Source organism: Schistocerca piceifrons, chromosome X (genome assembly GCF_021461385.2).
Source record: "Schistocerca piceifrons isolate TAMUIC-IGC-003096 chromosome X, iqSchPice1.1, whole genome shotgun sequence".
Lineage (NCBI taxonomy): Eukaryota > Metazoa > Arthropoda > Insecta > Orthoptera > Acrididae > Schistocerca > Schistocerca piceifrons.
The window spans coordinates 717,784,040-717,809,779 of record NC_060149.1 but is presented as its reverse complement, the minus strand read 5'-3'; the positions used below and the strand labels follow the sequence as shown (position 1 = coordinate 717,809,779).

The window sequence follows — 25,740 nt, the reverse complement described above, 5'->3', positions numbered from 1 at the left end:
CTGATATGAAACTTCCTGGCAGATTAAAACTGTGTGCCTGACCGAGACTCGAACTCGGGACCTTTGCCTTTCGCGGGCAAGTGCTCTACCAACTGAGCTACCGAAGCATGACTCACGCCCGGTACTCACAGCTTTACTTCTGCCAGTACCTCGTCTCCTACCTTCCAAACTTTACAGAAGCTCTCCTGCGAGCCTTGCAGAAATAGCACTCCTGAAAGAAAGGATATTGCGGAGACATGGCTTAGCCACAGCCTGGGGGATGTTTCCAGAATGAGATTTTCACTCTGCAGCGGAGTGTGCGCTGATATGAAACTTCCTGGCAGATTAAAACTGTGTGCCCGACCGAGACTCGAACTCGGGACCTTTGCCTTTCGCGGGCAAGTGCTCTACCAACTGAGCTACCGAAGCACGACTCACGCCCGGTACTCACAGCTTTACTTCTGCCAGTACCTCGTCTCCTACCTTCCAAACTTTACAGAAGCTCTCCTGCGAACCTTGCAGAACTAGCACTCCTGAAAGAAAGGATATTGCGGAGACATGGCTTAGCCACAGCCTGGGGGATGTTTCCAGAATGAGATTTTCACTCTGCAGCGGAGTGTGCGCTGATATGAAACTTCCTGGCAGGTTAAAACTGTGTGCCCGACCGAGACTCGAACTCGGGACCTTTGCCTTTCGCGGGCAAGTGCTCTACCAACTGAGCTACCGAAGCACGACTCACGCCCGGTACTCACAGCTTTACTTCTGCCAGTACCTCGTCTCCTACCTTCCAAACTTTACAGAAGCTCTCCTGCGAACCTTGCAGAACTAGCACTCCTGAAAGAAAGGATATTGCGGAGACATGGCTTAGCCACAGCCTGGGGGATGTTTCCAGAATGAGATTTTCACTCTGCAGCGGAGTGTGCGCTGATATGAAACTTCCTGGCAGATTAAAACTGTGTGCCCGACCGAGACTCGAACTCGGGACCTTTGCCTTTCGCGGGCAGAAGTAAAGCTGTGAGTACCGGGCGTGAGTCGTGCTTCGGTAGCTCAGTTGGTAGAGCACTTGCCCGCGAAAGGCAAAGGTCCCGAGTTCGAGTCTCGGTCGGGCACACAGTTTTAATCTGCCAGGAAGTTTCATATCAGCGCACACTCCGCTGCAGAGTGAAAATCTCATTCTGGAAACATCCCCCAGGCTGTGGCTAAGCCATGTCTCCGCAATATCCTTTCTTTCAGGAGTGCTAGTTCTGCAAGGTTCGCAGGAGAGCTTCTGTAAAGTTTGGAAGGTAGGAGACGAGGTACTGGCAGAAGTAAAGCTGTGAGTACCGGGCGTGAGTCGTGCTTCGGTAGCTCAGTTGGTAGAGCACTTGCCCGCGAAAGGCAAAGGTCCCGAGTTCGAGTCTCGGTTGGGCACACAGTTTTAATCTGCCAGGAAGTTTCATATCAGCGCACACTCCGCTGCAGAGTGAAAATCTCATTCTGGAAACATCCCCCAGGCTGTGGCTAAGCCATGTCTCCGCAATATCCTTTCTTTCAGGAGTGCTAGTTCTGCAAGGTTCGCAGGAGAGCTTCTGTAAAGTTTGGAAGGTAGAAGACGAGGTACTGGCAGAAGTAAAGCTGTGAGTACCGGGCGTGAGTCGTGCTTCCATAGCTTAGTTGGTAGAGCACTTGCCCGCGAAAGGAAAGGTCCCGAGTTCGAGTCTCGGTCGGGCACACAGTTTTAATCTGCCAGGAAGTTTCATATCAGCGCACACTCCGCTGCAGAGTGAAAATCTCATTCTGGAAACATCCCCCAGGCTGTGGCTAAGCCATGTCTCCGCAATATCCTTTCTTTCAGGAGTGCTAGTTCTGCAAGGTTCGCAGGAGAGCTTCTGTAAAGTTTGGAAGGTAGGAGACGAGGTACTGGCAGAAGTAAAGCTGTGAGTACCGGGCGTGAGTCGTGCTTCGGTAGCTCAGTTGGTAGAGCACTTGCCCGCGAAAGGCAAAGGTCCCGAGTTCGAGTCTCGGTCGGGCACACAGTTTTAATCTGCCAGGAAGTTTCATATCAGCGCACACTCCGCTGCAGAGTGAAAATCTCATTCTGGAAACATCGCCCAGGCTGTCGCTAAGCCATGTCTCCGCAATATCCTTTCTTTCAGGAGTGCTAGTTCTGCAAGGTTCGCAGGAGAGCTTCTGTAAAGTTTGGAAGGTAGGAGACGAGGTACTGGCAGAAGTAAAGCTGTGAGTACCGGGCGTGAGTCATGCTTCGGTAGCTCAGTTGGTAGAGCACTTGCCCGCGAAAGGCAAAGGTCCCGAGTTAGAGTCTCGGTCGGGCACACAATTTTAATCTGCCAGGAAGTTTCATATCAGCGCACACTCCGCTGCAGAGTGAAAATCTCATTCTGGAAACATCCCCCAGGCTGTGGCTAAGCCATGTCTCCGCAATATCCTTTCTTTCAGGAGTGCTAGTTCTGCAAGGTTCGCAGGAGAGCTTCTGTAAAGTTTGGAAGGTAGGAGACGAGGTACTGGCAGAAGTAAAGCTGTGAGTACCGGGCGTGAGTCGTGCTTCGGTAGCTCAGTTGGTAGAGCACTTGCCCGCGAAAGGCAAAGGTCCCGAGTTCGAGTCTCGGTCGGGCACACAGTTTTAATCTGCCAGGAAGTTTCATATCAGCGCACACTCCGCTGCAGAGTGAAAATCTCATTCTGGAAACATCCCCCAGGCTGTGGCTAAGCCATGTCTCCGCAATATCCTTTCTTTCAGGAGTGTTAGTTCTGCAAGGTTCGCAGGAGAGCTTCTGTAAAGTTTGGAAGGTAGGAGACGAGGTACTGGCAGAAGTAAAGCTGTGAGTACCGGGCGTGAGTCGTGCTTCGGTAGCTCAGTTGGTAGAGCACTTGCCCGCAAAAGGCAAAGGTCCCGAGTTCGAGTCTCGGTCGGGCACACAGTTTTAATCTGCCAGGAAGTTTCATATCAGCGCACACTCCGCTGCAGAGTGAAAATCTCATTCTGGAAACATCCCCCAGGCTGTGGCTAAGCCATGTCTCCGCAATATCCTTTCTTTCAGGAGTGCTAGTTCTGCAAGGTTCGCAGGAGAGCTTCTGTAAAGTTTGGAAGGTAGGAGACGAGGTACTGGCAGAAGTAAAGCTGTGAGTACCGGGCGTGAGTCGTGCTTCGGTAGCTCAGTTGGTAGAGCATTTGCCCGCGAAAGGCAAAGGTCCCGAGTTTGAGTCTCGGTCGGGCACACAGTTTTAATCTGCCAGGAAGTTTCATATCAGCGCACACTCCGCTGCAGAGTGAAAATCTCATTCTGGAAACATCCCCCAGGCTGTGGCTAAGCCATGTCTCCGCAATATCCTTTCTTTCAGGAGTGCTAGTTCTGCAAGGTTCGCAGGAGAGCTTCTGTAAAATTTGGAAGGTAGGAGACGAGGTACTGGCAGAAGTAAAGCTGTGAGTACCGGGCGTGAGTCGTGCTTCGGTAGCTCAGTTGGTAGAGCACTTGCCCGCGAAAGGCAAAGGTCCCGAGTTCGAGTCTCGGTCGGGCACAGAGTTTTAATCTGCCAGGAAGTTTCATATCAGCGCACACTCCGCTGCAGAGTGAAAATCTCATTCTGGAAACATCCCCCAGGCTGTGGCTAAGCCATGTCTCCGCAATATCCTTTCTTTCAGGAGTGCTAGTTCTGCAAGGTTCGCAGGAGAGCTTCTGTAAAGTTTGGAAGGTAGGAGACGAGGTACTGGCAGAAGTAAAGCTGTGAGTACCGGGCGTGAGTCATGCTTCGGTAGCTCAGTTGGTAGAGCACTTGCCCGCGAAAGGCAAAGGTCCCGAGTTCGAGTCTCGGTCGGGCACACAGTTTTAATCTGCCAGGGAGTTTCATAACTATTGCTGTTGGAGAGAGTTATAAAAACTGAACATTTTTAGTCCAAAATGTTGTTTTTGGTCTAATTTTTGCAGTTTTATCATTAAGAAACTTCCTGGAGCTGACAATTTGAATAAAACTTAAGGAAAAGAAAAGAAAGTTCATAGGGCAATAAATACGCTATTCAGTGTTACAATAAGGAAAATCTTTGTCTTATGCATGCAGCTTTGATATTTGCAGTTTTGACACTTCTTAAAAGTTGTTAGAAAGTATTGCATTTCGCTGTTTTGGTTTATGGTAATAGGTGTTCAAAATGCTTCCTGTCTTGCTGTAAGCACAGCTGTGCTCCACTTTGTACACTTTAAGTATTCCAGAGCATCTCTGCATCTGGGAATGACTAGCATGCTTCCCTAATTTTATCTTTCGTACCATATCACACTGCTGATAGACAATGTTTTCAATGCATCCGAAAAAGATATAATCAGGGGGAATTGAATTTGACAACTGTGGCCAACTCATTTGCTCTCTTCTAACGAACCACTAAACAAGAACATTTTGATTCAAGGAATGCCTTACCACCAAGGAGAATATGCTGGATAACTATCTTCCTGCAACCACATTAGAAACAGTGTCGCTAGCAGAACAACTACTACCGACTCTGTTAGTAACATTCATCATTTAATAGGTCCTCAAAAGACTAATTTCCAGTAATTTTATCATGAATGAGTCTACACCATCTATTTGTGCTCCAGATGTGATGGTTGTTTTGCTTCCATAACAAGAGAGTATTTCCTTCTGACTAGCACAGAAGATAATGGATATTTACGTCATCATTAGATTTGAAAGGGGCTTCATCAGTCCAAAGCATGACAGTCGTGAACTTCAGGTTTTGATTTAGGAACCAAGAGCAGCAACTGATTTTTGTCTGTAAATTATCTTCATTCACGATGAACATGGAAGTGATATGGACATAAACAACGAGAATTGTCCACACAGTACTTCTTCTCATCGTCGAGTCATATGTCACTCTTCATGTAGAAAGAGATGGACTGAGATTTACTGCATCAAGAATATCTGCACATCTGTCATCTTTAAAACATCTTCTGACATACTAATTACAATTGTGGGTCAGCTGCAGCTGGCCTCATTGCAAATCTGTGCCTCTAGTGACCAAAAAACATTTCATCGCTAGTGCAGAAGACTTTGATATTTCACTGGATAAACTGTTTCTGCTTCCATATAATTCTGGTCACATTCTCCAGATACCATAGGCTATCAAATGCCTCTTTGTTAGAATATACCATTACTGAATGAATAAAATATACAGACTGAAAACCACCACAGAAACCTCAGACACTATACCACCAAGTTGTCTCTTATTAGATGGTAGTAGTGGCACTAGCACTTAGCAAAGGCAAGTTATGCTATCTAGCACCAACAGTTCCCAATAGCTTTGGTTGAGTGGTGCGTCATGGTATGGAGTTGTGAATTCCCAGAATGACATGGAATGCTTTCTATGATTCTATTTTGTTTTGTAACCTTACATGCTAAAAAATGGTAAAAATAAATTGAACGGACATTTAAACAAACTGCTATGAAAAGTTTCATTATCTTTCACTTTATGATAGATTTGTAATTCTGGAAAGACTATGTAAGTACTGTTTACAATCATTTGTTTGTGAGATTCAGTATTACTACTATAATCTCTGTTGGTGTTTAAACATTCGAACCTCATGTATCTTTTTATATATGCTTTAGTTTGTAAGCCACATGACCATTTAGATATGGTTATCACTGAAATAATCTGACAAGTTCTACATCCTAGCTAATAAGGGATGGTGCAGGGGCAGGGATGGGAATCAGAGAAATCACTGATTGGGAAGGTATCACACTCATAAAATCGAAAAGATGACTTTACCATCCATTAAGCTGGAATCAGTTTTTGTAACAATGAGAGAGCTAAACATGTGTGGAGTCTTGGGGTCAATACTAGGCACATAATATTTTTATTTTTTTGTTTTTGTTTGCACCAAAATTTGTTGGTGTATATGACCAAAATAAGTGACAACATTAAATTTGGTTAGATACTGGATTGTGACTAAGCAGATTCAGAAGGATGTAGGTTGCAGTAGGTACTGGGAGATGAAGAAGCTTGCACAGGATAGAGTAGCATGGAGAGCTGCATCAAACCAGTCTCAGGACTGAAGACCACAACAACAACAACTGGATTGTGGTTGCAAATGTTCAACAGATTTGCCTATTCAGAGTGAAGATTGGTCATTATTTTACTATTCTTTTTTCTCTCTTTCCACTCACAAGTATACGGAAAGGATACTGATCTATTTTTATATGATATATTCTAAGCAGACTTTATATACACTCATTCACTCAATGTCTTGCATTTAACAAATGTGATGGTGGCAGCTGATACTTCATGCTGTGTTTAGGCCTGCTCAGTCACAGTCCAGTGCTTGAAGCTAACACCTACTGATATTGTAGTATTCATCAATGATATGTTTATCTTTGTTGCTCATTAGATGAACATTGCAAATTATTTACGATCTGTGTAAATGCACAATCAGCCATTAAAATAACACCATTATGAAGGCAGCATGCAACAAATGTCAAACTGACATAAAGTTTAATACTTGCTTGGCTATGCAAATGATTAGCATTGGAAAAAAATAAGTAAACTGTTTATTATTTCAAAAGTAATCACCATAATTGTCACTGCATTTATCCCATTTTGAGACAAGATGGTCAGTGCCTTCATGGAAAAATGTTTGCGGTTGCCTAAGGAACCATGATCGTACCCAGACATGCACCTCTTCATCCGAAGCAAACTGATGGACATAAATGTCTTTTCAGTGCTCCAAATATATGGAAATCACATGCGGAGGGAACAGATCTGAACAGATAATGTGTAACGGCTTCCCAGCAAAACTTCTGCAGCATAGTCAAACAACTTAGGCAACACAAGTGTATGTACTCTATGTATGGACAGGGTGAGCAGCAATTTATGGCTGTTTGGTGATGGCACTGTGGTGTATAGGAAGGTGTCATCATTGAGTGGCTGTAGAAATATACAAAATGACTTAGAAAAATGTAAGTTAATGCAGATGAGTAGGAAAAACAGTCCTGTAACATTGAAATTTATCATTAGTGGGGTGCAGCTTGACACTGTTATTTTGATTAAATATCTACATGTAACATTGCAAAGCAATACGAAGTGGAATGAGAATGTCAGTTTGGTAGTAGGGAAGGTGAATGCTTGACTTTGTTTTATTGGGAGAATTTCAGGAGGGTGTATAACGAGACAGTGTATAGAACACTAGTGTGATGTATTCTTGAGTACTGTTTGAGTGTTTGGGATCTCCACCAGGTCAGATTAAAGGAAGACATCAGAGAAATTCAGAGGCAGGCTGATAATTTGTTACCGATAGGTTTGATCAGTATGCAGCTATTACGGAGATGCTCCATGAACTCAAATGGGAATGATACTTTCTGGCATATTAAAACTGTGTGCCCGACCGAGACTCGAACTCGGGACCTTTGCCTTTCGCAGGCAAGTGCTCTACCATCTGAGCTACCGAAGCACGACTCTCGTCCGGTCCTCACAGCTTTACTTCTGCCAGTATTTTGTCTCCTACCTTCCAAACTTTACAGAAGCTCTCCTGCAAACCTTGCAGAACTAGCACTCCTGAAAGAGAGGATATGGCGGAGACATGGCTTAGCCACAGCCTGGGGGATGTTTCCAGAATGAGATTTTCACTCTGCAGCGGAGTGTGCGCTGATATGAAACTTCCTGGCAGATTAAAACTGTGTGCCCGACCGAGACTCGAACTCGGGACCTTTGCCTTTCGCGGGCAAGTGCTCTACCATCTGAGCTACCGAAGCACGAGAGTCGTGCTTCGGTAGCTCAGATGGAAACATCCCCCAGGCTGTGGCTAAGCCATGTCTCCGCCATATCCTCTCTTTCAGGAGTACTAGTTCTGCAAGGTTAGAGTCGTGCTTCAGTAGCTCAGATGGTAGAGCACTTGCCCACGAAAGGCAAAGGTCCCAAGTTCGAGTCTCGGTCGGGTACACAGTTTTAATCTGCCAGGAGGTTTCATATCAGCGCACACTCCGCTGCAGAGTGAAAATCTCATTCTGATCAAATGGGAATGCCTGACGAGAACACAATGCTATTTCTGCAAGGCATTATTGCCCAGATTTAGAGAACCAGCATTTGAGGCCAACTGCAGAATAATTCTACTTTCACCAATGTACATTTTGAATAAGGACCATAGAGATAACATGCAAGAAATTAGGGATTGTACGGACACTTTTAGACAGTTATTTTTTGCTTTCTCTATTTGTGACTGGAATAGGAGAGGAAATGACTATCAGTGAAACATGGTACTCTCCCCATGCATCGTACAGTGGTTTGCAGAGTATGTATGTAGCTGTAGATGCAGTTAACACTGAAAATTGATTTGTCTGAAATCTAGCAAAGTTCTTAGTCTCATTTATGTGCCTTCCAATGAGTCAGTGGCACAACTGCTTCATACATTGCTTCCTTGATTCCTTAAATTATTTACAGTCTTGCAACAGTTATAGGTATTACAGTCAAGATAACAAATGTTTCATAAAACATTTTGACAACTGACCACACTTTCTTGCTACCACATAAATATATTCTTAGTCTGCACTGGTGGATAACACAAGAAGTTAGTTGCTGGAAATTATAGTTTTAGTGAACCATGAACCTTGCCGTTGGTGGGGAGGCTTGCATGCCTCACTGATACAGATAGTCGTACCATAGGTGCAACCACAGTGGAGGGGTATCTGTTGAGAGGCCAGCCAAAAGTGTGGTTCCTGAAGTGGGGCAGCAGCCTTTTTAGTAGTTGCAGGGGCAACAGTCTGGATGATTGACTGATCTGGCTTGTAACATCAACCAAAACAGCCTTGCTGTGTTGGTACTGTGAACAGTTGAGAGCAAGGCGAAACTACAGCTGTAATTTTTCCCGAGGACGTGCAGCTCTACTTTGTGGTTAAATGATGATGGCATCCTCTTGCATAAAATATTCCAGAGATAAAACAGTCCTCCATTTGGATCTCTGGGCAGGGACTACTCAGGAGGATGTCATTATCAGGAGAAACAAAACTGGCGTTCTATGGATCGGAGCACAGAATGTCAGATCCCTTAATGAGGCAGGTAGGTTAGAAAATTTAAAAAGGACATTGGATAGGTTTAAGTTAGGTATAGTGGGAATTCGTGGAGTTTGGTGGCAGGAGGAACAGGACTTTTGATCAGGTGAACAAAGAGTTCATATGCCAATTAGCTCTGCAGATGAGGAGAAGATTGAGGAAATGCATGATGAGATAAAAGAAATTATTCAGATAGTTAAGGGAGCTGAAAATTTAACAGTCATGGGGGACTGGAATTTGATATTAGGAAAAGGAAGAGAAGGGAAAATAGTAGGTGAATATGGACTGGGGGAAAGGAATGAAAGAGGAAGGTCAAAGTTTGAACAGAGCATAATTTAATCAGAGCTAACACTTGGCTTAAGAATTGTGAGAGAAAGTTGTATATGTGGAACAGACCTGGATACACCAGAAGGTTTCAGATTGTTTATATAATGCTTAGACAGAGATTTAGGAACCAAATTTTAAATTGTAAGACATTTGCAAGGGTAGTTGTGGATTCTGATCTCAATTTATTGGTTAAGAACTGCAGATTAAAACTGAAGAAACTGCAAAAAGATAGGAATTTGAGGAGACGGGACCTGGATAAACTGAAAGAACCAGAGGTCCTAGAGGGTTTCAGAGGGAGCATTAGGGAATGATTGACAAGAGCAGGGGGAAGGAATACAGTAGAAGAAGAATGGGTAGCTTTGAGAGCTGAAATAGTGAAGGCATCAAAGGATCAAGTAGGTAAAATGCCAAGGGATAATAGAAAGCCTTGGGTAATGTAAGAGATATTGAATTTAATCAAGGAAAGGGGAAAATATAAAAATGCACTAAATGAAGCAGGAGAAAGGGAATACAAACATATAAAAAATGAGATTGAGAGGAAGTGCACAATTGCTAACCAGGAATGGCAAGAGGACAACTGTAAGTATGTAGAAGCATGTATCAGTAAAACTGATACTGCGTACAGGAAAATTAGAGTGACCTTTGGATAAAAGAGAACCACCTGTATGAATACCAAGAGCTCAGATGTAAAACCAGTCCTAAGCAAAGAAGAGAAAGCAGGAACATGGAAGGAGTATCTAGAGGGTCTGTACAAGAGAGATGTACTTGAGGGCAATGTTATGGAAATGGAAGAGAATGTAGAGGAAGATGAGAAGGGAGATTTGATAGAGATGGGATATATGATACTGTATGAAGAATTTGACAAAGCGCTGAAAGACTTAAGTTGAAACAAGTCCCAGGGAATAGACAACATTCTGTTAGAGCTACTGATAGCCGTGGGAGAGCCAGCCCTGACAAAACTCTTCCATCTGGTGAGCAAGACGTATGAGACAGGTGAAACCCCTCAGACTTCAAGAACAATATAATAATCCCAATTCCGAAGAAAGCAGGTGCTGACATGTGTGAAAATTACCAAACTATCAGTTTAATATGACACAGATGGAAAATATTAACATGAATCCTTTACAGAAGAATGGAAAAACACTGATAGAAGCCAACCTTGGGTAAGATGTGTTTGGATTCCGAAGAAATGTAGGAGCACGCAAGGCAATACTGACCCTACGACTTCTCATAGAAGATAGGTTAAAGAAAGGCAAACCTATGATTGTAGCATTTGCAGACTTAGAGAAAGCTTTTGACAATGTTGATTGGAATACCCTCTTTCAAATTCTAAAAGTGGCAGGGGTAAAATACATGGAGTAAGAGGCTATTTATAACTTGTGTAGAAACCAAATGGCACTTATAAGGGTCGAGGGCATGAAAGAGAAGCAGTGGTTGAGAAGGGAGTGAGACAGGATTGTAGCTTATCCCCAATGTTATTCAATCTGCATACTGAGCAAGCAGTAAAGGAGACAAAAGAAAAATTTGGATTAGGAATTAAAGCCAAGGGAGAAAAAAATAAAAACTTCGAGGATTGTCAGTGACATTGTAATTCTGTCAGAGACAGCAAAGGACTTGGAAGAGCAGTTGAATAGAATGAACAGTATCTTGAAAAGAGGATATAAAATTAACATCAACAAAAGCAAACTGAGAATAATGGAATGTAGTCAAATTAAATCAGGTGATGTTGAGGGAATTAGATTAGGAAATGAGACACTTAAAGTAGTAGATGAGTTTTGCTATTTGGTAGCAAAATAACTGCTGATGCTCGAAGTAGGGAGGATATAAAATGTAGACTGTCAATGGCAAGAAAGGCATTTCCGAGGAAGAGAAATTTGCTAAAATTGAGTACAGATTTAAGTGTCAGGAGGTCTTTTCTGAAAGTATTTGTATGGAGTGTAGCCCTCTATGGAAGTGAAACATGGATGATAAACAGGTTAGATAAGAAGAGAAAAGAAGCTTTTGAAATGTGGTGCTACAGAACAATGCTGAAGATCAGATGGGTATATCATGTAACTAATGATGAGGTAATGAATAGAATTGGGGAGAAGAGAAATTTGTGGTACAATCTGACTAAAAGAAGGGATCAGTTGGTAGGACACATTCTGAGGCAATAAGGGATCATCAATTTAGTACTGGAGGGAAGCACAGGGGGTAAAAATTGTAGAGGGAGACCAAGAGATGAATACAGTAAGCAGATTGAGAGGGATGTAGGTTACTGTAGTTACTCGGAGATGAAAAGGCTTGTACAGGATAGCATAGCATGGAGAGCTGCAGCAAACCACTCTTTGGACTGAAGACCACAACAACAACACATCTTGTTTTACCAAAACTATCTAAATAACTTGAGGCAAAATTTGTATTTAATATTTATTAAAATTTACTTCATTTGAATGTTTGAGAAATTTAAAAAAAAATGTAATATATTAATTGTTGGTTTCAAGAAATAAAAATGAGAATTAGTTGAAAAACTAGAATGTATCTTAAGAAAAACCAGAGATTACTCTCCCTGCTATCTAGTACACCAACGTTACACAATTATAAAGCTGTAATATTTGAATGGAGTTCCATACCTTCCATTACGCTGTTAAACGGGAGTGCATAACTTCCAAGAAATGCATCTTTTCCTGTACTATTCATATCCTTCACAATGAACTGCACCATAGCAAGCTCAGGCATTCTTACCACAAAATACATTCTACAGTCCCACCTTGGATTGAAACCTATGAACAAATTGTCTTTATATAGGCACAGACTACAAAATATGAGATATATTCAGATATACATTCCAGTCTGATGTTTTTCTGTCAATAAAAAATTAATAGGCGTACCATTGTCTCTTACAGGATCTGTTTTTTGTTTCTGAATATCAAGAGGATGTCCCAGTATTTTTACTTTGACATAGGGATCAACTATTTCTCCTTCTGAGTCTTGGCCAGGCTTAGGAATGTGCTGCCCACTTATGACAGTCAGTGTGAGGTACTTGGGTTTGCTGAAAAAGATTAGAAATATGTTAAGAAAGCACAAAATTAACTAATTACTATGATCTCAAAATGTATGTGATGAAAACAAGCAGTTTAGTATGTATGCATATTTATGATTTTCTCTGATAAGTACACCACTATCATTAACGAATTTGATTGTGAAACAGAACACATCTTTATGCATCATACTTTGACTTTTTACAGTTATAACTATGAAAGTGAAGTAAGTGGACAAACATATGCAGTAAAGGAAAGTGTTTGAAATATGCTAGAGCACAAGAAAGAATTTTTAACTACTTGTGGTTTTGATGTTCTTATTAGTTTAAAATTCTTGTTTTATTTATTGTGATACACATTCCACAAGTCCATTATTGTGTGATTGTGTGTGGATGTGAAATGAGTCAAAACATTTAATTCATTATTATATTCATGTCATCAACAATATCATGCAGTGGCTAAAAATGTAAATTAACACTAAAAAATGCTGATCAACGATTATGCACAGAGATTAAAATACAAATTTCATATATTACCTAAACATATAATTGGATTTATAATGTACAAAGACCATTTTCATGACTTACAGAACAAAAGCAATGTGATTTATAAGGTATAATTAAAACAGTTAGAGATATTACAATGGGAAAACACAGAAAAATATGGGAAATAGTCTTATCTGCCTCTGTTATAGAATTCATCCACAGAATAGAAATTTTTTCCAGCAAAAACCTCTTCAGATTTTTTTTATAATCAGTTATTACCTTGTAAGGACTTAATGTCACTTGGAAGTGAGCTGAAGATTTTTGTGCTAGTATGTTTTGCACCTTTTTGCACCAGAGAGAAACTTTTCTGGTTGCAGTGTACATCACATTTGCTTCTCATATTGTGATGGTGATATGACTCTTTCATTTTAGAGTGAGAAGAATTGTGAAACATGAATGTCATGATCAAAAAGAGATCTTGTGAGGTGGTGGCTAGTATCCCAACTTCCTTGAAGAGATTACAACATGAGGTTCTTGGAGACAATCCAAACACTACTCACTCAAATGCTTTCACAATGCAAAGATTTGTTAATAAAATGGAAGTAGCCAAAATAGGCGGTTTTTGAGACACTGATGTCTCCGATTATGGAGATTATCCTGATGCCAGATGTTGCTGAGCTTTTCGAGGTTTAGAGGATGAGGCATTCCCTGTTAAGCTTGTTATCTATGAGGGCAGATCAAATATAAATGGGTTTTTATTTTTTATTTAAATCCATTTATTGAAAAACTCAAGGCAATTATAATTTATTTTTCCACATAGTCTCCCGTTTTGGAAATGCACTTGTCCCAGCGTATGGGCAGCTTTTTGGTGCCCTCATCATAAAAAGAACTGGGGCATTTCACCAGCCAGTTGCACACAAAGTCTCCCACACTCTCGTCATCTTCAAATGGTCACCCTCCTAGAACTCCTTTAAGCAGTCTAAATAAATGGAAATTGCAAGGCGATAAGTCCAGGCAATAAGGAGAATGATCAAGTGTAGTCCAGTGCATTTCCTGAAGCTTGGAGACAGTTAGAGCTGCAGTATGGGGTCACGCATTGTTGTGGAGAAGGATGACCTGTCGAATCGATTGGTCTTGTCTTTTTGGTGATACACAACTCTCGCCTTGTTCAACAGTTTGCAGCAGTAAGCAGCATTGATTGTGCATTGCCCATGCAAAAAATCAATCAGCAAAATGCCTCACTGGTCAAAAGAATGGTTGAAAGAACTTTGCCAGATAACAGTTGAGCCTTGGCTTTCACTGGTGCTGTCTCCCTTTTCCTCCGCCACTCCTTACTGGCTTGTTTGGATTCTGGAGTGTAGTGGTGAACCCATGTTTTGTCAAAGGTGACAATCCAACTCAAAAATGCACCTTCTTCTGCAAACTTTGCTGTAAGCCTCTGACAGACCTCCAAACATCTCAACTTCAGATTTTTGGTCAAAAATTTAGGAACCCATCTGAAACTCACTTTACAGTACTACAGGTCATTTGTGATGATTGCTTGACAGCTCCCATAACTGATTCCAACTTTTTGTGCTATTTCTGATACTCTCACGTGTTGATTGTCATCAATAATGTCTTTAACCACATGAATGTTTTTGTCTGTAATGCTGGTCCAAGAACAGCGATTGTGATGCTGATTTTCGACATGTTCTTGTCCTTCCTTGTACTTTTTATGCCAGGCAAACACACGTGTCCTTGACAATGTTTTATCACTGAACTGTGCAGTCAATCTGTGGCAAATTTCTGCCACTGTAACTTCTTCACAAGCAAGAAATTTGATAATTATTCAGTGCGCAATGGAGGGGTGCACCTGATGCCCAGACATTACTGACGTTACTGATGAAATGGTGGCAAATATCTAACAGCATGCTCTTCTCACTTCTAACGGTCCCGCCTAAGCATAGCAGAAGCATGGGCCCAGTCCTACCAACTATTGATCTTCAGGAACGAAAATGCCATTTATATTTAATCCCTCCTCGTATATAGAGACCTAAGAATTTTGAGCAGTATACCCTCAGTATTTGATGGCTCCCATGTGTGATAATAGCCTCCTGTGGACCTTTTTGATCAGAATGCAACTGAGTGTAACTGGTTTTGCTGAAGATTATTACCAGAGAGTTTGCTGTGAACCATTTCAGAATGTCTGTAAGTAATTGGCTGATGTTAAACTCTTAAGTCAGTGGATGTTTTATTGTGTATCAACATGGTTGTGTCATCTGCAAACATTATGAATTTTCTTGCTTTGTAGGGGAGCAGAGATAGGTCACTGATGTATATAAGAAATAGTAGGGGCCAAGGTCAGAATGTTGTGGCACTCTATAATGTATCATTCCATAGTCATAATCTATCTCTCCTATCTACATATTGTTTCCATTTAACACTACTTTATGTTGTCTGTCCTGTAGACAGGACTTTAGCCAGTTACCTAATTGTCCTCTGATGCCATAGTGGCATGCTTCCTGTACAAGTATTCTATGATTGACACAGTCAGGAACCTTAAGAAAGATCGTGAAATATATCACTTCTGAAGCCAAATTGGTTTTTCCTGTTTGCTTGAAAAATTGTTGACACCTCTTGAGATTTTGCTTTTTAACGAAGTGATCATTTTCCTTACTTCTTGTACTGTTACAGGGACTATACCTGTCTGTTCTATAGAATTGGGGAAATCTTCTTTCACAGTTTTAATGGCCTTTTCTAAAGAGCCATGACGTTATTTTTTCTTGGCAAACTCACTTAAAAATGCTAATTAAGGATTTTTGCCTCAGTATCTTAACAGTGTACTTATTTACCTTCAGCATTTAGAACAATGTTTTCAGTCCTAGAGGGACATACTGCACAAGTCTTACTCCTTATCACCTCCCATATTTTGTTTATTTGTGTTATTAGATTTATTAGTTTTGAAGCTTAAATCCAAACTTTTAGACTTCTCAATAACTTTACTTAGTATTTTACAATATTTTATAGTGATTTTACTGTATGGTGTTGTCTAAATTTTTTTATGTGATGTACAGCTCTCATTTTCTTTTGCAAGAAGTCTTTGTACTGGTGGTGATCCAGGGCTGACTGATGGATTCTTCAGTTTGGACCTTATATGTCCTTTTTGGGAAGGTACTTTTAGATATTAGTGACACTCCATTACTTAAGAAAATGTACTTCGAATTAGCATTGTTTGCAATATAAATAGGCCTCCAGTTTATATTATACATAGGCCTCCAGTTTATGTCTTCTACACATGATTGAAAAGTTTGGATAATTTCATCATCAGTTATCCTTGTTACTTCCCAATGTAGACCACTTTCATTCTCATGACCACTTGTACTGTTAATAGAGAATTGTTGTCTATCTTGGTCAGAGCGATGATTCAACACTTGCCTAGCAGTTACAGCACAATGTGCTTGTACATTGATTTATTCCAGTGTGGAAACTGACTATAGAAGCAAGAGTGTATGTGGACATTAAATTTTCTGGTTATGGCAGGCACTTAGAAATGCCATTCTAAACAAAAGTTGTGTACATTAATTGCACTGTTTGTGACATTTTTTTAACATAAATAGCAACACAACCTCTTTCTTCATACTTTACAGAGAGTTAACATACTAAGTTATAATTATTTATCACAAGTTTTTCTATACCAGAAGTACCACAATGATCACTAAAACACAGAATATGGTCACAATATTTACCTTCTTACTCATGGACATTGACTGTAACATCACTGATCTTATTGCAGATGACTCAATTATTTTGGTGGCAAATTTCCACTTTTTTATTTACAGAAGTGGTTACATGGTTTTCTGTAAAAGCACAACTTAGTTGAAGGTCTGGGAAAGGTATTTTTTGCTAACCATTTTTGCTATATGATCTGTTCCCATACACTGAAGGACTGTCTGTCCATAAGCAGCTTTATCAGGTTTTTCACCAGCCAGATGTCTAATGTGGTCTGTCTATGTTCACTGCCATTCCTATGATTTTCTTGCAATGTGGTGCACTCTTTGTTCAAACATGACTGTCTTGAGTTCACATTGCTGCTAAAATTTTTCATGACATTACAAACTGAAGTCACTAAATGGATTTTTCCATGCCAGTTAAGGTGAAGTTCATGAATTGCGTAAAGATCTCTACTGGTACTAAATTTGTGTATTTCAAGGCTATGAGTAATCACTTCTGACAGTTTTCTAATATTTCCATAATAATACTGTCTATACAACAGTGAAAAGTCCTGTAGAGTACTAACAGTGGAAAAGTCATCTCTAAGTTTCTGGAAGTGTCAGCACACACACACACACACACACACACACACAGACACACACACACACACACACACACACACACACACACACACACACACACACACAGAGATAGATAGAGAGAAAGAGAGAGAGAGAGAGGAGCTTCATTACAGCAGCTCATTATGCTGTAGCCAAAAATGTTTTTTTTAGTCTTTTTGCTCTCAGGAAGGACGCTGTTGAAAGCTTAACAACTATTTCAGTCTTGTTTGTGTGCTTGTCTATTGATCAATGTCTCAACTATGCAGTGAGTTGCTACCTTTACCCTTTCTGTTGTTGATATTAACATCTGTGAAATTCATACATTTTTCACTGGTGACTGCCATTCCCCAACCCTGTTTCTTCATCACAGTGAAGGTGTTTCATCAGTTACTCAGTCCTTGGAGAACATACACAATATTTTGACATGAAAAACTAAGTTTAAGAGCTGTTGAGTAATATCTTTTTCAATACTGACAAACATTCACATATATTGTCTTGAATATACCCAGCATCAGGTTTTGGACAGAGGTAGGCATTTTGAAATGGCATATGTACCAAGAAATACTAATCATAAGAAAATTACATCTTTGTGGCTACTTGCATACTGTGATCTGGTGAAGGTACAATTACAAAGCTTAATAAACTGATTTCATTTCTAAATGACAGTTTCTTGAACACAGTATGCTAAAATTGTTTTTCACTGCTGCACTCAGTGACTGCTAGGACTTGCATCAAAATGCAATTGAGTAATACAATAATACAAGTTTTTTTAGGAAGGTAGGGTAATGGAAAATGGAAATGAGCATTTGGTGTCATTGGCCAGGAGGCCCCTTACGGGGCAGGTCCGGCCACCTTGGTGCAGGTCTTATTACATTCAACACCACATTGGGCGATCTGCATGCCAGATGGAGATGAAATGATAATGAAGACAACACAACACCCAGTCCCTAAGCGGAGAAAATCCCCGACCCAGCCGGGACTCAAAACCAGACCCCTTAGGACGGAAGTCCATCATGCTGACCATTCAGCTATCGGGGCGGACAGGTAGGGTAACGCAGATGCGTATAATGTTGGTGCAAGTATACAGAACAGAAGCTGTGAGAAGACGATGTGTTTATGAATGTTTCAAATGTTTTAGGATGGAAAGGAAACAGTTGATGATGGTGTGCCACATTTGGGCTCAACATGACTGCTAAGCGTAATGACAGACAGGAAGCAAATGTAATGGGTACTTGTACAGGATCAAATGTTGTCTCTGATAGTGATGTCAGAGGAACTGAAGATTAGCAATAATAGTATTGATACCAACTTTCACTAATGTTTTTGTAAGCTGAAGATACATCCCTGATTTGCACTGTGCCAATTGACTGGTGAAGAATAGGCAACATGAATGTATGTGGCTGAAGATTTCATTGATATTCATGACTAAAATTAATCTTTACTGCAAATCATCTTCAAGGAGTAAGAGACTTGGTGATACAATTTCAACCTAAAGTAGAACCATCTTTCTATGGTGATATGGTGATGCCATGTCAGCCTGGGGTGTACATTGTCTTCCTGCCATATTGATGAGCTACCAAATGTGAGTAACATCAATGCTTCGACTACCTCAGACAAAGCTTTCAGTGTCAATAACCAACAATATTATAATTGTTGGCAAAATTGTACTGTGATGAATGAAGACTACAATGAAGACAAATCAAGGTATTATGTCTGTAAATTCAGTTGTATTTTCTTGTGATATCCCAGAAAACCCTATTCAAACGTCTGATATATCTGTTAAGTTATGCCAGTGATTAGCTTCATATAAAAATATATACATACTAACGAAACCTCAATTATTTGTACATTTTAAGGTCTCATTTTTTTGGAGAAATAATCACCGATTATCATATGGAAGTCACAGAAATTTGACAATTGCACCTAGATGGGTACATGTTAGTATCAAATTACTATAGGCCTATGCATAGTATGAGATATGGGGGTGGGGAGTGGCTATAAGCACTAAAAGCAGAATTAAGTCCCAGACCATAGACCACATTGAACACTGCATTGCAGCTACCCGAGTGCTATACTTTTGTAATAGACTTAGAAACATACAAGATAGCAGTTTTGACAATCTATAAGCCCCTAAAAAGTATTTTTGGACTTCATTAAGCATTTACTGGGGGGGTTACAAATAAGACTCAGTAGAAATAACTGGAAAGTGGAGATCTCAATACAGATTTCATCTCAAATAGTTCTGATCCTATGTCCGGACTTGATTTAACCATCACAGTAACATTCCCAATGAAACCAGAATGACTTGTTGCAATAGCAATTGATATTGTGTTTCTAAATGGAACTGTAATTAATGAAATACTTGTGAACCACATAATAAATTGTTTATCTGACCATGATGGTCAAATGACATCAATAAAGTTTCCCCATAATTTAAGTTCAACCAAGAAAAAAAAGGAAAATTGCATAGAATTGTAAATGCTGACTCAGTTATATTATTCAGAGAGAATTTAAGGTATGAAAAATGGGAAGAAGTATACCAGGGAAACACAGTAGATAAGAAATTTCATTCTGTCCTAAACAGATTTTTACATTATGAATAGAATTTTCCTTTATGACAGGTCAGAGACATTTATAGTTGAAGTCAAGAAAAAGGATGCTTAACAAGTGGAATCAAAACAATCTACTGTGCACAAAAAATTCAAAATTCCATGAACAAAGTAAGGTCAACTTGGAACATTCTTAGGCATGAAATGAATAAACTTCTCAGGAGAAATGATATTGTATTCTCAGATGACAGTAGGAACAAGACAGTAAATTCAAATCATTGGCTACTAAATTCAATGAATTCTTCCTAACAAAAGCTGAAAACATGGAGACAAAAATGGCCCATCAAATGGATGACAAACTAAAGTGACAACAGCACATGGAAAATTTAAGCAGAAGCTCAGTTCTACATGCTTTGCACTTAGAAATCTCTGTCACTGTGTTGACCTGCAGACAGGGTTGTTAGCATCTTTTGCATACTTTGACTCCATTCTGCTCTATGTCATAATATTGTGGGAAGTTGCATCTAATATGAACAAAGTATTTATTCCAAAGAAATATGCAATAAGACTATTGTGTAAAGTTGATAACCAAACATCTTGCAGAAACCTCTCCAAGGAGCTAGGAATTCTTATGCTTACATTCCAATTGATCAATTCCCTAACGGTATTTTTGGTTAATAATAAGAGTGAAGTTATGATGGACACATCTACATCTACATCTACATGACTACTCTGCAATTCACATTTAAGTGCTTGGCAGAGGGTTCATCGAACCACAATCATACTATCTCTCTACCATTCCACTCCCGAACAGCGTGTGGGAAAAACGAACACCTAAACCTTTCTGTTCGAGCTCTGATTTCTCTTATTTTATTTTGATGATCATTCCTACCTATGTAGGTTGGGCTCAACAAAATATTTTCGCATTTGGAAGAGAAAGTTGGTGACTGAAATTTCGTAAATAGATCTCGCCGTGACAAAAAACGTCTTTGCTGTAATGACCTCCATCCCAATTCGCGTATCATATCTGCCACACTCTCTCCCCTATTACGTGATAATACAAAATGAGCTGCCCTTTTTTGCACCCTTTCGATGTCCTCCGTCAATCCCACCTGGTAAGGATCCCACACCGCGCAGCAATATTCTAACAGAGGACGAACGAGTGTAGTGTAAGCTGTCTCTTTAGTGGACTTGTTGCATCTGCTAAGTGTCCTGGCAATGAAACGCAACCTTTGGTTCACCTTCCCCACAATATTATCTATGTGGTCTTTCCAACTGAAGTTGTTCGTAATTTTAACACCCAGGTACTTAGTTGAATTGACAGCCTTGAAAATTGTAGTATTTATCGAGTAATCGAATTCCAACGGATTTATTTTGGAACTCATGTGGATCACCTCACACTTTTCGTTATTTAGCGTCAACTGCCACCTGCCACACCATGCAGCAATCTTTTCTAAATCGCTTTGCAACTGATACTGGTCTTCGGATAACCTTACTAGACGGTAAATTATAGCATCATCTGCGAACAACCTAAGAGAACTGCTCACATTGTCACCCAGGTCATTTATATAGATCAGGAACAGCAGAGGTCCCAGGACGCTTCCCTGGGGAACACCTGATATCACTTCAGTTTTACTCGATGACTTGCCGTCTATTACCACGAACTGCGACCTTCCCGACAGGAAATCACGAATCCAGTCACACAACTGAGATGATACCCCATAGTCCCGCAGCTTGATTAGAAGTTGCTTGTGAGGAATGGTGTCAAAAGCTTTCCGGAAATCTAGAAATACGGAATCAACTTGAGATCCCCTGTTGATAGCAGCCATTACTTCGTGCGAATAAAGAGCTAGCTGCGTTGCACAAGAACGATGTTTTCTGAAACCATGCTGATTACATATCAATAGATCGTTCCCTTCGAGGTGATTCATAATGTTTGAATACAGTATATGCTCCAAAACCCTACTGCAAACCGACGTCAATGATATAGGTCTGTAGTTAGATGGATTACTCTTACTACCCTTCTTAAACACTGGTGCGACCTGCGCAATTTTCCAATCTGTAGGTACAGATCTATCGGTGAGCGAGTGGTTGTATATGATTGCTAAGTAGGGAGCTATTGTATGAGCGTAATCTGAAAGGAACCTAATCGGTATACAATCTGGACCTGAAGACTTGCCCATATCAAGCGATTTGAGTTGCTTCGCAACCCCTAAGGTATCTACTTCTAACAAACTCATGCTAGCAGCTGTTCGTGTTTCAAATTCTGCAATATTCCATTCATCTTCCCTGGTGAAGGAATTTCAGAAAACTGCATTCAATAACTCCGCTTTAGCGGCACAGTCGTTGGTAACAGTACCATCGGCACTGCGCAGCAAAGGTATTGACTGCGTCTTGCCACTTGTGTACTTTACATACGACCAGAATTTCTTCGAATTTTCTACCAAATTTCGAGACAATGTTTCGTTGTGGAACCTATTAAAGGCATCTCGCATTGAAGTCTGTGCCAAATTTCGCGCGTCTGTAAATTTTAGCCAATCTTCGTGATTTCGCGTTCTTCTGAACTTCACATGCTTTTTCCGTTGCCTCTGCAACAGCGTTCGGACCTGTTTTGTGTACCATGGGGGATCAGTTCCATCTCTTACCAATTTATGAGGTATAAATCTCTCAATTGCTGTTACTACTATATCTTTGAATTTGAGCCACATCTCGTCTACATTTGCATAGTCAGTTCGGAAGGAATGGAGATTGTCTCTTAGGAAGGCTTCTAGTGACACTTTATCCACTTTTTTAAATAAAATTATTTTGCGTTTGTTTCTGGCGGATTTGGAAGAAACGGTATTGAGCCTAGCTACAACGACCTTGTGATCACTAATCCCTGTATCAGTCATGATGCTCTCTATCAGCTCTGGATTGTTTGTGGCTAAGAGGTCAAGTGTGTTTTTGCAATCATTTACAATTTGAGTGGGTTCGTGGACTAACTGCTTGAAATAATTTTCGGAGAAAGCATTTAGGACAATCTCGGAAGATGTTTTCTGCCTACCACCGGTTTTGAACAAGTATTTTTGCCAACATATCGAGGGAAGGTTGAAGTCCCCACCAACTATAACTGTATGAGTGGGGTATTTATTTGTTACGAGACTCAAACTTTCTCTGAACTGTTCAGCAACTATATCATCAGAGTCTGGGGGTCGGTAGAAGGAGCCAATTATTAACTTAGTTCCACTGTTAAGTATAACCTCCACCCATACCAATTCGCAAAGAGTATCTACTTCGACTTCACTACAAGATAAACCACTACTGACAGACACAAACACTCCACCACCAATTCTGCCTAATCTATCTTTCCTGAACACCGTCTGAGATTTCGTAAAAATTTCTGCAGAACTTATTTCAGGCTTTAGTCAGCTTTCTGTACCTATAACGATTTCAGCTTCTGTGCTTTCTGTCAGCGCTTGAAGCTCAGGGACTTTCCCAGCACAACTACAACAATTTACAATTCCGACTGTTCCTTGATCCAAGCACGTCCTGTATTTGCCATCCACCCTTTGAGATTGCAGCCCACCCCATACTTTCCCGAGGCCTTCTAACCTAAAAAACTGCCCAGTCCACGCCATACAGCCTCCGCTACCCGTGTAGCCGCCAGCTGAGTGTAGTGAACTCCTGACCTATTCAGCAGAACCCGAAACCCCACCACCCTATGGCGCAAGTCAAGGAATCTGCAGCCAACAGTGTCGCAAAACCGTCTGAGCCTCTGATTCAGACCCTCCACCCGGCTCTGCACCAAAGGTCCACAGTCGGTTCTGTCAACGATGCTGCAGATGGTGAGCTCTGCCTACATCTCGTAAACATGACCGGCAGCCTTCACCAAATCAGATAGCCACTGGAATCCAGAGAGAATTTCCTCAGATCCAAAGCGACACACGTCATTAGTGCCGACATGTGCCACCACCTGCAGCTGGTTGCACCCTGTTCTCTTCATGGCATCCGGAAGGACCCTTTCCACATCAGGAATGACTCCACCTGGAATGCACACGGAGTGCACACTGGATTTCTTCCCCTCCTTAGCTGCCATATCCCTAAGGGGCCCCATTACGCACCTAATATTGGAGCTCCCAACTACCAATAAGCCCACCCTCTGTGATTTCCTGGACCTTGAAGGCTGAGAATCATCCTCTGAAACAGGGCAGGCAGGCAGCTGCATCTGGCTCAGCCAGAGACAGTGCCTGAAACCTGTTTGTCAGGCACACCGGGGAGGCTTTCTGATCAGCCTCCGGGGATGTCTTTCGCTGCCTGCCATGCCTTGGAACGACCTCCCAATCAACCACAGGCGAGGGCTCAGTCCCACTGCGGGCAGCAATCAGGGCAACCACAGCGGCAGACCGATCTGGGGACAGACGGGACGAGGTTGACATCCCCGTGATACCCAAGTCCGGCTCCCCACAGTGGTGCCCACTGGCAACAGCCTCAAGCTGTGCGACTGAAGTCAGCGCCGCTTGCAGCTGTGAGTGAAGGGATGCCAACTCAGCCCTCATCCGAACACAGCAATCACAGTCCCTGTCCATTCTAATCGGTGTTGAACAACAGTTACTGAAACACGAGTCCATGCCTAGATAATGCAAGGGAAACACGCAAAGAATGTATTAACTAACCTGTGCAAATGCCTAATGACTGCGCTACAATCTGCCTGAATTTACGATTACAGTAGCTAAAACTCGAAATTACACCTCCTATATGAAACTCCCACGCAATTTAAGTAAGAATCTACGAAGTAAACACTAAAGCGCGATGCTACAAGTCTCAAATACTATAATACACCCGAAATTTATGAATTAAACAGTGCAAGTACCCAAAAACACACAAAGAAATTAAGAATTAAACTATGTAACAAATAAGTAAGCTAGGAGTATATGACTTGCTGCTGCAGCTGCTTATCCAACGGCGGCAGGGAGCACACTGGCTGTGACCAACCGACACTGGCCGTACAAAACAAAAACAGAAGACAGGCGACTACGTGAATTTACACTATTCAGGTACTAAAGCGTGATGCTACAGCTCTCAAATACTATAATACGCCCGAAATTTATGAATTTAACAGTGCAAGTACCCAAAAATATGCAAAGAAATTAAGAATTAAACTATGTAACAAATAAGTAAGCTAGGGGTATACGACTTGCTGCTGCAGCTGCTTATCCAATGGGAGCACAACCATTCACAACCACAACACTAGAAGTATAAATAATTTCCATATAGACAATGTGTGGTAAGACTGCTTTTTCAACAACACACATATTATTAAACACAAATTATGTACAAACAAATCACAGAAAGTAATAGTTCCTGACTCTTCTGCGAATATGCAAAACAAAGGATTTCTTGAGGTGGGAACCTCTTGGAAGATAGAGTACTCTGGAAGTTTGTTAAATGACCCTCACATTTTGCAAGTGAACACTGTTCATAGGTTTGGTTGTGAAGCACTGGAATACAAACCATCCTTTCAGTGCACCCGTATGCCATCAATTCATTCTCTGTAAACACAACAGTCAGTTGAATGGTGAGTGAAGACAGTTCCACATTAGTCGAACAGGCAAATCTGTGTGCTAGCCAAATGTCATCAGTAGGTATCAACAAAGTTCAATATAGAGTCCAGGAGAAAAGTACATAGTGCTGAGTCACCATCAATAGACACACCATAGAGCTTGCTGTAAACATTGGTTGGTTGACATGTGAGGCCATGGTGGTCGGTGGCAACCCTTAAATCTATCATGAGTGTTTTGCCACATGACCTGGTGCCAGCAGATGTATTCTTCCACACTGCTTCTAACAACTTCACTGGTCATAAGTATAGGTACATTCAGTGATTCATCAATACATCCAGTGGGTCTACAGGATGATGCACCTCTCTCTAGAGTTTAGAATGGAGGTTTATATTCTGGTGCAAAGGAATTCAAAATCCCCAAATATTCAAAAACAAAGTAAAAGAATACTTCATTGGGCACTCTTTCTACAATTTATCAGAACAGTATAACCCATATGAAAGTGTAACAGCAAT

At 41.0% G+C, this 25,740-nt stretch overlaps 1 protein-coding gene and 1 non-coding gene across 3 annotated transcripts in view; one reads left to right on the top strand and one right to left on the bottom strand.

The window, feature by feature from the left end:
* Nucleotides 1-25,740, bottom strand: part of LOC124721489 (1-phosphatidylinositol 4,5-bisphosphate phosphodiesterase eta-2-like) — a 431,886-nt gene that overhangs the window by 3,396 nt on the left and 402,750 nt on the right. For both annotated transcript variants that reach the window (XM_047246496.1, XM_047246497.1), the window contains exons 14-15: nucleotides 12,195-12,355; nucleotides 11,937-12,086 (exon numbers count right to left, since the gene is read on the bottom strand). In XM_047246496.1, the coding sequence (XP_047102452.1) occupies nucleotides 11,937-12,086; nucleotides 12,195-12,355 (311 nt within the window). The remainder of the gene's footprint in view (nucleotides 1-11,936; nucleotides 12,087-12,194; nucleotides 12,356-25,740) is intronic.
* Nucleotides 2,820-2,894, top strand: Trnal-caa. The gene has a single exon. It is a non-coding gene; the product is annotated as a tRNA-Leu (tRNA).